Below are 16081 nucleotides of genomic sequence, written 5' to 3'. Positions count from 1 at the left end.
GTGGGGGTTACAGGTAGAGACAATACGGGGCAATGGCAGCGAGAAGGTAGGACACGTGACAGGCAGAGGAGATCACAGAGAGTATAGGGGGATTTAAAGGGGTTTGGACAATCTCTACTTTTTAGACGGTTCCCTTTACAATAATTTGATCACAATAAATCCCCCTGCTGTGACCTCCAGCGATCAGCGGTAATCTGTGGGGAAACCTGACAGTAAGTGTTCAGTTTCTCTGCAGCGCCGCCACAGGAGAAAGGAAGCATTACACAGCATCCATTTATATCAATGTGTTGTGTATGTAATACAGGACAGGTCCTCCAGAGACGCTGTGTAAATGTAGGAAAAGTGTCAAATCCTTCTGCAACATTCTAATGTACTCTATGTTTCCATTAACATGATCCCTGCTTACCGTCAGTGAATAGAAACATTCCCGTTTTTAATCCAGAGACTGAAAATCAGTATAGACCAAATATTTACAGCTGAGGGTTTGTTACAATTGTGTCCAGTCTAGACAATCCTCTGTAAGCTAAACAGCCTGGACTCTATAGACTTCTTTTTTTTTTTCTCCCTTGACTGATACACTGCAGCAAACTAAAAGGAGACAGAGAGAGATCTGTACTGCTGATGTTTCAAGCTCACAGAGGATTGTCTATTCTGGATACGATTGTGGTAAACTATCAGCCATACAGACAAGATTGTTACTATTCACTGACAAAAAGCAGAGATCTTGAAAATGACAAGAAAAAGCAAAGTATATTAGAAAGTCGCCACATTTTTTTATTAAGCATTGATTTAGCTTTTCTAACATCCAATTGGAAAACTCCATTAATAGGTTGGATCTTTCCTATCCTGTTCTATTTTGTTCCCTCGTCCGGACAAGCAGCAATGGCGGCGTCCGTCACCCAATCATGTTCTTACACAGAATTAGGATTGAGATTTAGACGGGTTACGCAACATGAAGATCACAACGCCACCTCGCAAGTAACGATGGTGAATGCGGTCGCATTATGACGCGAGACTAAACGGGACTGCGACACGAATGTTGTAAAAAATCCCATCTTACTGGATTTTTGGTCGCACGCGTCTTTCCCTGCATAGACTTTAACGTACGTCGCGTGAGACCGACTCATTTTTGAGAGGTTAGCCATTTTTGGATGTCGCACAGCCTAAATAGCAACCAAATCGCACCCCAAAATAATTGCTGCTGACCGGTCACAGATGAGTCGCAGAATTACATTTTTCGGAACGGTCGTGTTGCATCATGTGGCATGTAGTAATGCGACTACATTCACACATACTTCACAATGAGACTTTTCTTACCTGGATCATTCGCGAGATCGCTCAGGTCAAGGCTTTCATGTGACTGGTCGTATCTTTTCCACAGACACGTCTACAAGAATGGAACAGAAAAAATGTAATAAAACACGATATTTACATAAGACGACAAATCTAACCCTGAAAAATGCTACATCAAGACACATCAGTCAATGCGTTTAATCATGTGATTAAATATAACCGGCGTCACCCTGGTGACTCAAGAAGGCAGCAGGGTGACGTTGGTTATGTTTAATCGCATGTGTGTGTCCCTAAGATTCCCCAGTTAATTCCTGTGAATGTTGGTCTCACTAGTTCCTTAGATTGGTCATCAATATCAAATTGGTGGGGGGTCCGACTCCCAACACCCCCCACTCCCGATCAGCTGACTAAAGGGGCTGCGGCACTCTAGTGAAGGTCACATCTCCTTACATTACTGAACAACTGATGACCTGTCCACCGGATAGGTCATCAGTATATCATAGGTGCGGGGACACCCGGACCTTTAAGCCGCTCCGGCCGCCTCCTGGCAGGGATGTTATGGCCCATTATGCGATGTACGGAGCAGGAAGCAGTTGGCTCCGTACGTAGCATAACAGCCGTGGTGCCGAACTGCAGCTCCGCTTCTATTCACTTGGACAGCACTGCAGCTCGGCCGCTATTCAGAGGCCGGAGCCAACTACTACCGGCATGTACGTCCGATGCTCGCAGGCAGCCGTAGCGGCTTAACGTTGCGCGGTCCGGGTGTCGGACCCCCACAGATCATGTTCTGATGACCTATCCACCGTTGGATATCACCAAGGGAACTAACCAAACAAGTGTATTACATGGTGCCCATTCATATATGAAATACATGGTCCTGCCAAGTTCTCCAGAGTGAGATTTGCATCAGATCGATACCCTGGCTTATAGACGGGGATTCTCTACAATATCCATAAGCCGTAGTGTTGTCCCAGTTGTGCCGGGTGGGCAGTGTAACCCCTATGGACAGAAAGGGTAACGTCAGACGTCTATGACAGCGGGTATCCCTAGTTAGCGGACAGTGGTGTATATAGGAACGCAGGTAGAGGTGACGGCGATGTAACGGCTGCATGATTTGTAGTATCAGTAGGCGTAATTAATATTATATCCGTTGGAGGTTAGTGGTAAAACTTCAGATTGACAGACAAAAGAGGAAAAGCAACGGGACTCGAAAACTCAGGAAATGTGCGACGTGCAGCAGGTCTCACGCCACAGAAATTATTGCGTCTCCAACAGGTGTATCATGTAATAACATATGTAAAGCTGAAAAAAGTGCAAGGAAATCTAGAAAAGATAAAAAAAAAAAAAACAGAAGCGGTGAGCCATAATATGCAACATGCAACACACTGTATATATACACACACACACACACACTGTATATATACACACACACACACACACACACTGTATATATACACACACACACACTGTATATACACACACACACACACACACACACACACACACTGTATATATACACACACACACACTGTATATATACACACACACACACTGTATATACACACACACACACACACACACACTGTATATATATATATACACACACACACACACGCAACCACTGTATATATACATACACACACTGTATATATACATATATACACACACACTGTATATACACACACACACTGTATATACACACACACACACTGTATATATACATACACACACTGTATATATATATATACACACACACACACACACACACACACACGCAACCACTGTATATATACATACACACACACACACCGTATATATACACACACACCGTATATATACACACACACACCGTATATATACATACACACAAACACACACACTGTATATATACATACACACACACACACACACTGTATATATACATACACACACACACACTGTATATATACATACACACACTGTATATATACATACACACACACACACACACACACACACACTGTATATATACATACACACACACACACTGTATATATACATACACACACACACTGTATATATACATACACACACACACTGTATATATACATACACACACTGTATATATACATACACACACTGTATATATACATACACACACACACACTGTATATATACATACACACACACACTGTATATATACATACACACACACACACTGTATATATACATACACACACACACACACTGTATATATACATACACACACACACACTGTATATATACATACACACACACACACTGTATATATACATACACACACACACACTGTATATATACATACACACACACTGTATATATACATACACACACACACACACTGTATATATACATACACACACACACACTGTATATATACATACACACACACACTGTATATATACATACACACACACACTGTATATATACATACACACACACACACTGTATATATACATACACACACACTCACACACACACACACACACACACAGTATATATACATACACACACACACACACAGTATATACATACACACACACAGTATATATACACACACACACACACACACACACACACACAGTATATATACACACACACACACAGTATATATACACACACACACACAGTATATATACACACACACACACACACACACACACACACACAGTATATATACACACACACACACACAGTATATATACACACACACACACACACGGCAGATGGTGGGTACTCAGCTGATGTAAACAATATATCAGCTGGCACCGTGGTCACTGCCACCTGCTGATCCGTTTTCCTGGGATAGAGATGGTATCACAGCGTGCAGGCGGACCTGGTCTATATTACCAGAAAAAGATAATCTCGGCTTCCTGCATGTTCCCGGTAATACACACTGAAGGGTTTACACATCTACTGTGCGCTGTCACATGGCGGTATACAAGGCCAAAATATAATGTGAAACTTAAAAGGGGTCTCCAGCTAGAACATTATCATCTGGATGGGTCATAAGTCCTGGGCTGAACTGCAGCGCAGGTTATGGATTTCAACTAGCGGACTACACGGAGTTGTATGCGATCTTGTGGACTGCAGCGGTCACTCAATAGTGAAAGGCAATGTACAGCTTTAAAATCTTTATTTTTATTTTTTAAAATAAAAATGTCTATCAGTGTTTTGTGAAACTTTCTAAATACTTTTTATTAAAAAATTTAACTTTTTGAGATACAGCTGCTTTGTATCCTGTATATAGAGCAGCTGTATCTTGTGCCGAGACCTGAATCCGTCAGGTCAGCGGGACTGACGGGTTCAGTGACAGCGGGTCCTGCATGTCTGACAGTTCATAATTTCGATGTGATCGATAACAGGTGGATCACGCAGGACCCGCTGACACTGAACCCATCAGTCCCGTTGACCTGACTGATAGAGGTCTTAGCGCTAAGTACAGCTGCTCCGTATACAGGATACAAAGCAGCTGTATCTCAAAAAGTAAAAATTATTTTTAATAAAAAGTATTTCTCCTTTCTGGAGGATTTGTCCTGTATTGCGCAGACAACAAATTTATATGAATGGACACTGTGTAATGCTTAATTTCTCCTGTGGTGGCGCTGCAGAGAAACTGAACACTTACTGCCAGTTTTCCCCACAGATCACAGCTGATCGCTGGAGGTCACAGCAAGGGCACACAATGTGATCAGCTTATAATCAAGTGAGAATTGTCCAAAGTGGAGAATCTCTTTAAAATCAACCATTAGCGCTAGAAAAATTCTCTGTGTAGCCCGGGCCTTAATGTTAGAATGATGAGGGTCCAACTACTAGAACAGCAGTCGGCGATGAGGAGTTTGTAACAAGCGGCAGTCGAGAATGCACCTGGCGATAAGGATGGAGTCACTTGCTTATTAAAGGAAGACTCCGGGGAAATGTTGGGGCTGAGGAAATGACACCGGGATCCAAAAGAACATTCAAGAGAGAATCCCTGTGTCATGCTCCGCCCACTCAGGGCCTGCACCAGGAATAACAGTGTATCGGAGTGCCATATTAGCCGCATCTAAGGACAAAGATATGTAAATTAGAATAATTTTGTCCCTGCAGCATTGAAATGCTTGATGTTACCTGGATGTGTTCAGCCCTGTGGTCCAGGTAATTTACTGTATCCAAAGGGCTAATAACACTCATATCTATCTGCTCATACGGCGTGTAGAATGGCGCTGCTTTAATAATGATCTGCAAAATAAAAATCATACTATTGGTCTTGTCAATATACAGACATATCATCTATAGGGCCCATGGTAACCACATCAGGAGGGCCCCGTGAACAATCTCAGATGGTGCAGAGCCAAAAAAGAAGCACGATGTCAAAAAAAATAAAAAATAAAAAAAATTAAAAAAAAATATTATATATATATATGAAATAGTAATAAGATTACACATGTAATAAATATATATATGTAGAGTGGGCAACTTTTGGGTTTCTATAGGGGCCTCTTAAAATTGCAACAAAGAGAACAAAGTAGAAAAAGCTATAAGATAGAGCATAAAAGCAGCAGATACCTTGTGGTAGTGTTCACCTTGTATCTTCTTTGACACTTGAACGAGAGACCTGGCAGTGGAGAAATTGTCCACGAAGAAAGCAGCCACGTGGTTTACATAGTGGTACTGGGGAAATATAATTATTGTATTAAATAGAAGACGTTATTCTTTGATATTTTCCATCTGCGTTCACCTTAACGTACAAGACGAAATTCGAAAGAAAGGGGTTGTATGAGATTAGAAGGGAAGGTCTGCCTGCCCAAAAACAGCGCAGCTCTTGTCCACGGACTGCGTCTGGTAATCAAGTATATGGGGCAGAACTGCAATACCAGACATAACCCATGGACAGGAGTGGCGCTGTTTAAGAAATTTTTTTTTAATCTCATACAATCTTGAAAAAGCATTTAACCATAAATAAAATAGATAAATCATCAGTAGATATTACACCCTCTGCTGTTAAAAGGGTTGTCCGGCTTCAGAAAATGTATGTTATTTTTTATATAAATTAAAAGTTATACAATTTTCTAATATACTGTATTAATTTCCCACTGGTTTCAATATCTCTGCTTGCTGGCATCCAGTAGGATCATTCATAGTTTACTTCCAGCGGATACAATTCTGTCCATAGCAATGAGCCGGGCACCTGTGTGTGGATCGCATGACCATGGACAGAATTTTATCCACAGGAAGTAAACAATGAATGATCCTACTGAAATACAGCAAGCAGAGATCTTGAAAACCAAAACAAATGAATACAGAAAGCGAATTGGTAAATTGAATAACTTATTTATTCAAAAATATTGCTGAAATGAAGCAGAGACAAGTAGAATAGCGTATGGGCTCATAAGAAAGACTGTGGCCATACATCGGAGATCATACGGAGGGGGAGGGAGAGGGTATTATTTAAGAAACTAGGAAAGCGGTGTGACATAATGGCAGCCATATTGCTTGTCATCCTGCTTTCCTAGACACAGATCTTTGTCAAATATATATTTTATACGTGATAGAGAAATAGTGAATAATGGCCGTCCATGTAATACATGGACCACTGGAGTCCGCTAGGGTGAGAGTGAACCCCCTCAATGACGTCCATATGTCCTTCCGGAGCACATGGACAGGGGAAGTCTGGATGAGACAACCCCTTTAAACCCTTGTGGAACTAGATCAGGTGAATGTGACGGGTTCTTTACTAAAGATATTTCTGTGGAAAGATTTTTGCACTAATAGAACAGCAGGAATATGGGACAGACACACCTGAATAGCTCGGAAGTGAAAGCCGCATTCATTTTCAATGGAATTCAATAACCACATCTTATCATAGTGCCGTCCATAAGGAATCTACCGACAGGGAGACAAGAGTTCTGTTACAGCAGAAGGTCCAATATTCATCAACTGACGGGACGGAAAATAACAGGTTTGAGATTTAACCCCTTAGTGACCACTAATACGCCTTTTTACGTGATTCACTAATGGGCTTTAGGCTAGGCTGACGCCTTTTCACGTCAGCCTAGTCTAAGTCCTGCACGGGTCTCCCGTGCAGGCAGGAGCCGGGGCTCTGCTGTCTGATGACAGCTGAGCTCCTGCTCCAACGCCCGCGATCGAAGTTTACTTCGATCGTGGCCGTTTAACCCGTTAAATGCCGCAGTCAATAGCGACCGCGGCATTTAACTTTGTTTACAGAGGGAGTGCGCTCCCTCTGTCACCCATCGGCGGCCCGCGAATGCAATCGCGGGTCTCCGATGGGGTGTCATGGCAGCCGGGGGACTGATAAAAGCCCCCAGGTCTGCCCTGGACATATGCCTGTTAGGACGCGCCGGAGGCACGTCCTAACAGATTGCCTGTCAGATTTACACTGACAGGCAATAATGCTCTGGTATACGAAGTATACCAGAGCATTATAGCAGCGATCGGAATATCGCACAGTAAAGTCCCCTAGTGGGACTAATAAAATCAGTCATCAAAGTGAAATAAAGATTATTAATAAAAAGTACAGTAAAAAAATAAATAAAACCATTTTTTTCCGTAAAAAGTGGTTTTATTTAGTAAAAGTGTAAAAAAAAAAAAAAAAAAGTACACATATGTGGTATCGCCGCGACCGTAATGACTCCATTAATAAAGTTAATATGTAATTTAAACCGCAAAGTGAACACCGTAAAAAAAAACGCAAAAAACTATGGCGAAATTGCAATTTTTTTCCATTGCCCCCCAAAAAAGTCATAATAAAAATGAATCAATAAGTCCCATGCACCCCAAAATAGTACTAATCAAAAGTATGTCTCGTCCCGCAGAAAACAAGCCCAAAAAATCACTACATTGATGGAAAAATAAAAAAATTACGGCTCTTGGAAAGCGACGATGCAAAAGCAAATAATTTTAGTTCAAAAGTGTTTTTATTGTGCAAAAGTCGTAAAACATAAAAAAACCTCTACATATGTGGTATCGCCGTAATCGTACCGACCCATAGAATAAAGGTAACATGTTATTTATGCCGCACAGTGAACGGCGTCAATTTAAAAACGCATAGAACAATGGCGGAATTTCAGGTTTTTTTTATAATCCCCCCCAAAAAGGTTAATAAAAGTTAATATAAAAATTATATGTACCCAAAAATGGTGCTATTAAAAAGCACAACTAATCCCGCAAAAAACAAGTCCTCATACAGCTATGTAGACGAAAAAATAAAAACGTTATAGCTCTTTGAATGCGACTATAGAAAAACGAATAAAATAGCTTGGTCATTAAGGCCTAAAATGGGCTGGTCACTAAGGGGTTAATGTAAAAGATAAAAAAACAAAACAAATAAAAACAGAACACACAGAAAATGACAAAAGGAATAATACCAAGCTGCATAACCATCTAATAATATACCAGATATAAACAAAAAATGGTGGAAGCACAATGGGTTCCTATAATATATATAAAACTGTGTACATACATTATATTACTTATCCTGTACTGATCCTGAGTTACATCCTGTATTATACTCCAGAGCTGCACTCACTATTCTGCTGGTGGAGTCACTGTGTACATACATTACATTACTTATCCTGTACTGATCCGGAGTTACATCCTGTATTATACTCCAGAGCTGCACTCACTATTCTGCTGGTGGAGTCACTGTGTACATACATTACATTACTTATCCTGTACTGATCCGGAGTTACATCCTGTATTATACTCCAGAGCTGCACTCACTATTCTGCTGGTGGAGTCACTGTGTACATACATTACATTACTTATCCTGTACTGATCCGGAGTTACATCCTGTATTATACTCCAGAGCTGCACTCACTATTCTGCTGGTGGAGTCACTGTGTACATACATTACATTACTTATCCTGTACTGATCCTGAGTTACATCCTGTATTATACTCCAGAGCTGCACTCACTATTCTGCTGGTGGAGTCACTGTGTACATACATTACATTACTTATCCTGTACTGATCCTGAGTTACATCCTGTATTATACTCCAGAGCTGCACTCACTATTCTGCTGGTGGGGTCACTGTGTACATACATTACATTACTTATCCTGTACTGATCCTGAGTTACATCCTGTATTATACACCAGAGCTGCACTCACTATTCTGCTGGTGGAGTCACTGTGTACATATATTACATTACTTATCCTGTACTGATCCCTAGTTACATCCTGTATTATACTCCAGAGCTGCACTCACTATTCTGCTGGTGGAGTTACTGTGTTGAAACATTACTTATCCTGTACTGATCCGGAGTTACATCCTGTATTATATATACTCCAGAGCTGTATTCACAATTCTGTTGGTTGTCACTGGAAACAGTTGACAAACTTGTTAGTGGTAAACAGCTTAGAGGCCCACCATATGCTTTATTAGGGCAGATGGACCTCGGGTTCCCTACTCAGGACCCTGCTCTATGTGCTGCTCTGATGGATTAGAGCGTCCATACATTAGATACACTGCCATTCATTTGACTACATGTATAGTGTACCTAGAGTCCTCGATGATCACAGCTGATCGCCACACTGACCTTTTTTTTAAAAATGTGACGTCTTCAGAAGCCAAACGCTTTAACCCCATAATACAATGGGACAGCTATTAATTCAGACTTCTGTGCAGCGCCTGGTATAAAGATCACACTTCATAGAATGAAAATGACCAGTGAAGGTTCAAAGCAGACACTGAACAAGCAGGGAATGCTGGGAGATTTCAGCACTGAAGCCTGCAAAATAGTGACTGCAGCTCTGGAGGATAATACAGGCTGTAACTCAGTATTAGTATTTAGTCTCAAATGTAAATACATGACATGAAAAAAAAAATATTGTGCCATTTGTCTAATAACCATTCATTAAGAATACACCACACACGGTTATGTCCGCCATATTCCTGAGGCGTCTCTCCCGTCCTCCTTACATCCAGAGGCTGGAGTCAAGGCTGTTTAGCTCTCAGGGGATTATTTAAACTTGATACAATTGTTGCAAAACTCTCAGCTGTGAGAAATTAAAAGGTCTGTACGAGGTTTCCAGCCTCTGGATACAGCAAGCAGAGATCTTGAAAATGCTGAGAATATGAAAATGCGCCAATGTGACATTTTCAGTGGCCCAGCAGCAATTATTTCCATAGACGTGGATATAAAACAGTCCAGATGGGCAGCAGACAGGTTTCTAGGTGCGTTGTACATCTGGGTTCAGTCCCGTCCTGCGGTTTACAGTCGTAGCAGAACATCGTATTAATGAAAACCGAAACTTCATCATTAAAATAGTTTTTTTATTGGTTGAATAGGTGGAAGACTGTAAACTTTTATTATCTGGCATGATCCCGATCTTATGCTGCCCATAGTAGCCCCGCAATAATGGTAATTAGGGACAGTGGGAATAATCCTCATCATGGTGACAATGATGGGGGCTGTCAGGTGGACGGCCAGCAACGGAGTAAGAACCAAGTGAGACTGACGGCGGATTTGGGCCTCCAAGGACTTATAATTCCTAATAAAACATTTTAATTGTGAGCATTTCTTTCTCTCCTAAATATCTACCAGTCAGATCCCCGCCACCGCCGCCTCCCAAACTACTAGATGTTGGGGGATGGTTCCCTGGTTACCACAAACTGGAGTGGGATCTGCCAAAAAAATATCAATTCTTTTTAAAAAAAACATGGCTATTTTGTACCAAACACAGTGCCACACTTGTGCCTGGAATTGTAGCTTAGCTCTATCAAAGACAATGGGTCTGACCTGCAATACCACACACAACCTGTGGATGGGTGCGGCGCTGTTTTTGTAAAAAAGTAGACATGTTTTTTTAATTATGGACAACCCTTTTAATGCCTCAGTAGATCAGTGATGAAGAACTACAATAAGTCCCCTGCAGCGCCATTCTACAGCGCCAAAGGAACTCCAGGTGCTTTCATATGGCGTAGCAGTGCGTCTACGGGAGAATACCTCTGTGATACAGCGTCTAATGGAACACGGCTCAGAACCCCCAAAAAAAACACTATATATGGCTTTGTATGCAATTAGAGGCATAAAGTAGGGCTCCATGGAAGTCTATGGCTGCCCTATTACGGCGATAAGCACCGAGTAGGGAAGGGGCACAGAAATCAAATTCCAGGCAGCCCCCCTCCAGCCCAATAACAGGCTACACACAGCTTTATTACAGGACGTAGCCTGCACAAAACAGTCTGTAGATGATTAACCCTTTCCAACTGCAACTGTGGAAAGAAGATTCTCCCAAAGCTGCCCAAGGCCGTGTTCACACAGTGCAGATTTGAAGCAGATTTTGCATGTATTTTTATTTTTTTTTTAACCAAAACCCGGAACGGAATCTAAAATATATAAAGAAAGGCCTCATCGTTCTCCTCTCCTAAATAAAATTCTGATTTTGGCTTCAAAAATGTAAACAAAACCTGCATGGAATCTGCACTGTGTGAACAAGGCCTTACTTCAGATCACTTTGCCAGCAGCTGCAATTAGAGGGGGCCATTTCTCCCAAATGGTCCTCATCTGCAGCAATGGGAACCGTTTTGTCAGGTATCATTGCTCATTAGGAATACTTCGCGTCTACTCACACAGTGCGGGGAGATTTATGGCTGTGATGATCGCGCCATTTTGTACCAATATTGCTGTAATCGCAGGCAATAAACCCCAATTTGATCGCAGCCATTGAATAGATCTGAAGAAGAGCGAACTTGTGTAAGATCATACACAACTCTCAGTCGAGATCGCACAATAGGTGGAGGGAGATAAGCAACGGCCCGAAACATGCCGCCGCTTATCTCCACGGAAAAAAAGGATCAGACTGGTTAAAATTCAAACTGCCCGATCCCCGATTTCCTCTGATAGGTCAGGAGACAGCAGCCAGGATCTTCCTATAGATTGGCTGTGTCCTGATGGAATGTGTTGGGTCAACGATGGGGCAGCGGCACAGCAAATATACAGCGAAACGCGTGGTGGATGAACGTTTTACAGATTGTGTGGGCTAAAACACACCGTTATCTTAAACCACAAGTTTTTCAATTTCTGATACTTCTGGTTGCTGCAATTCTCCATCTTTTCAGCATATTTATGAGCCCTGGATCCATAAGGATTCCTACAAGAGAAGAAAAAGCAAATGTTAAAGACACGACAGACGTCCAATATCATCTCATGCCCCTGGAGGAGCCAATACGGGAAGGACATACCGGACGGGATCAGAATAATGCCCCCTCACCACGCGCTTCCCCTTGGCTGATAGTTGCACTCTGTTAGGAGGAAAAGGGACAACAAGTTAAAGGAAAGCTTCATCTTAAAGGGGAACTCCCACTAAAGTGCTTTATGACATGTCGATATGGACCCCCAGCAGTCCCGAGAAGGTGCTGGTTTCAGTCCTAGTCCTAAATGGGAAACATGGAGAGCCCAATAACATTGACCGCCCAGGACTGGAAGCAGCCAGTCTTGGGATTTATGGGGTTAACCAGTGACCAGACCTTCAAAGATCAGTGTTTTCTATTAACATCTCGTACAGCACTTTGGTGAAAAATCCCTTTAAATAAATAACTGGGTATATCAATAACAGGGTCTGGTTAACAAAAGTCATTTAAAAATACCCCATCAATAGAGGAGAGTCCCCCCAAACCAGGATCCTCATCAATCAGCTAGTGAAGAACAACTACAACCAGCATCTCACTCTGGAGGACCCGACACGTCCATGCATTACATGGACAGCACATAGATTTAAATGGGACCTGTGTAATACTTAAATTTCCCCTGTGGTGGTGCTGCAGTGGAATGGAACACTTGCTGCCAGGTTCCCTCGCAGATTACCGCTGATCTCTCTGGCTCGCAGTATCGGGACACCCTGTGATCAGCTTATTATTAGGGATTGTTTAAAGTGGACACCCCCTTTAAGTAACACGGCAGATATTTCGCTTTGGATGTTTTTTTTTATGGCCGTAATATGGGTGCTACTGAACTGAATATAGATCACCATCTAAATTCGGTTCATAAGAATTATGGGACCTTGCAGCCATATTTCGGTTGTCTGATAATGGCCTGTCAACCAACTACCAACTCCCACAATGCATTGCTCCCTGGTAACAGGAAACCAGTAGAACTCTAGATGTAGTTTGAGGGTATGTTCACACGCTGTGTTTTCAGGCCTATTTCGGGGAGTAAACGCCTCAAAATACGCCGGAAAAAAAACCAGTAGCTGAACGCCTACAAACATCTGCCCATTGAATTTAATGGGAAAAACAGCGTTTCGTTCTAACGGGGCTTTTTTTGACACCGCCGTTTTGAAAACGGCGCGTAAAAAAAACGCCCCGTAAAAACAAGAAGCGTGTCAGTCACTTCTTGAGCCGTTTTTGGAGCTGGTTTTCATAGTGTCAATAGAAAAACAGCTCCAAAAACGTCTAGAAAAACCGCCTCAAAAAAACGTTTCAGCTTAAAAAACGGCTGAAAGTCAGAGGCTGCGTTCCCTGAAAACAGCTCCGTCATTTGCTGCCGTTTTTTACTTTGCGTGTGAACATACCCTTAGACATAAATGATGGAGAAAACACTCAAAATGGTACAAAATAAGTAAATCAAACGTTTTACATCCTGTGAAATGTTAGACGCAGTGGCCGGGACCGGGCGTGAATGGGGAAACCTCTCCAATCGTCTACCCCCCGCTCCTGCCAGATCACTCACGTGTGACCCCCACAATCAAACATTTATCCCACATCCTATAGACCTGGGATAAATGTTTGCGGGAGGAAGACTCCATTGAGTGGAGTGTTCGGTCCTGCAGGGATTCTTTCTTACGCCACCGATTATACTACACGTCCTTACCGCAACTGGTAGCAGCTTTCTTGCATGGTCAGCGTTTAGGCTTTTGTAGTAAAATAGGAGACACAGCTGAAAGTACAAAAAAAAACAACATTAAAGATGTGAAGTCTGTTTTTTGGGCTGCTGCACGCAGAGGCAGTGTGTGAACAGAGGCTTACAGCAGCGGGAGGAGACCAGCTCCATATTAACATCCATAGCTTTGCATATGGAGCAGATGTTCGGGTGTCCACGTTCTTTTGGCCATGTTGTTTATGTAACGTCAAAACCCAAATGCCAGTGCAGAGTTCTTTAAAGGGGTTCTCTCATCTCAAGAAATACTTTGACAATTGAAACGGTCACGGCCTCAGAAACCCTCAGCGATTATCACCCGTGGAAGCTGCCACATGACGTGCCGCCCGTTTCTATGGATGGCGGACCTTGTAATGCAGGAACGGGCCATTGGGGGGGGGATCGGGAGCTGGAAGCATGGCCATATAACGGAACGGGCCCCTTTACATTTATGAATTCTCTAATATTCCATAATAAATAGTGCAACGACCCCACAAACCTGCACGATCCTGAGGACAGACTCTCAGTAAAGGGGGGGGGGGGTCTCATAAAAAAACCCCTGTCCATATGCTTTATTTGTACATCATACAGGGTGGTCCCCTGCTCACAGTCCCCCACTATGAGCCAGAACGGAGAGTTGTTCGGTAAGAGCAGGTCTTCTTCTGGCGGACTCGGTCTGTCTACATGTGGATGGGCAATAATCTGAAAGGCCGCCGTGTAATACCGGTCAGCTGCCGTTTCCGCTGCAGGGTAAATGTCTGGCTGGATGAGGCTTCCTTCAAAATCAGCAGTTTGCTCGGAGAGATGGCAGCGAGACCCGTTCAGAGCGTGATGAGGCCGGGGCTCCACAGCTACATGAAGTCGTGAGCAAACACTGGTAAAATGGCGCTTGTGACTTTAATTGTTCCCTATAAAGAGAGTGGTTGGCAGCAATCAACACAGTCGGAATTTTTGCAATAGTCACAAATGTTTTTCCCCTCCCCCCATAATTGAAGTTGCGACACAACCCAACCGTGATTGTACTGCGATTCGTGCACGACTTCATGTTACCATGGAGCTAAAACCTAAAGTGCCCCCGCACTGCGCGTTTCTGCACGCTGCCTTATTGCCATGTCCGTCTATTTTAGGAAAACTCCAGACAATATAGATCAATAATGACAAGACGACAACGCTGCTGGGTCCATTAGCGGGAGCTCTCACTGACGTTTCCTACAGATCACAGCCGCTCCGTCCGCTCCCATTTCTGTTACAATCATACCTATCCAACAGGTGCAATATATATGCCGAAACCTAAAAGGGGCTCCGTACAAGGCCCTACTGTACCTCTGTACGCCACCGATTGTACTCGGATATCTCCGTCAGTCCCATCGAGTTGAACAGAGCGGCAGCACACATGCCCAACCGCCGCTCCACTCAAACAAGGGACATGGAACCCTCGTGATTGGTGGGGGTCCCAGCGATTAGATACATATCACCGATACTGTGGATAGGTAATAAGTCTTGTTTGTGGCAAAAACCCCTTTAGAGGACGCAGCTTATTTGGGCCTTGAGGCGACAGCGATTTTTTTCCATTGTTTTTAGACTTTTTTGAGGGGGGGGGGGGTTGAAAAAAAAACAGCAATTCTGCAATTTTCTAGTTTTTTTTTTTTTTTACGGCATTCACCGCAAGGGATAAATAATGCGTTAGTTCTGTAGTGCGGGGGTGGATAACAATTATGTCGTTTATTTGGAATAAAATCAAAACATAAGGGACTTGTAAGAGAAAAAAAAAGGCGATTTTGGAGATTCTTTTCACAATACTTTGACTTTTTTTATTCACTTTTTTTTTTTTTAACGTAAACCGTACGATCCTCTTCTATAGTGCAATGTATTATTGGCCTGTGAGTGTGAAACCGACACACAGTCTATCAGG

The 16081-nt window shown here is 42.6% G+C and overlaps 1 protein-coding gene across 2 annotated transcripts in view; it reads right to left on the bottom strand.

Annotated features, from left to right (window-relative positions):
- The window catches only part of LOC142760295 (nuclear RNA export factor 1-like), a 49263-nt gene extending 35083 nt beyond the window's left edge, over positions 1-14180 (bottom strand). For both annotated transcript variants that reach the window (XM_075863414.1, XM_075863415.1), the window contains exons 1-7: positions 14125-14180; positions 12498-12557; positions 12307-12406; positions 7093-7176; positions 5860-5964; positions 5422-5532; positions 1318-1387 (exon numbers count right to left, since the gene is read on the bottom strand). In XM_075863414.1, the coding sequence (XP_075719529.1) occupies positions 1318-1387; positions 5422-5532; positions 5860-5964; positions 7093-7176; positions 12307-12406; positions 12498-12557; positions 14125-14150 (556 nt within the window). In that variant the 5' untranslated portion in view covers positions 14151-14180. The remainder of the gene's footprint in view (positions 1-1317; positions 1388-5421; positions 5533-5859; positions 5965-7092; positions 7177-12306; positions 12407-12497; positions 12558-14124) is intronic.
- Positions 14181-16081: the final 1901 nt, after the last annotated feature.

Source organism: Rhinoderma darwinii, chromosome 4 (genome assembly GCF_050947455.1).
Source record: "Rhinoderma darwinii isolate aRhiDar2 chromosome 4, aRhiDar2.hap1, whole genome shotgun sequence".
NCBI classification, from domain to species: domain Eukaryota; kingdom Metazoa; phylum Chordata; class Amphibia; order Anura; family Rhinodermatidae; genus Rhinoderma; species Rhinoderma darwinii.
This window is presented reverse-complemented; position numbering and strand designations above follow the sequence as displayed.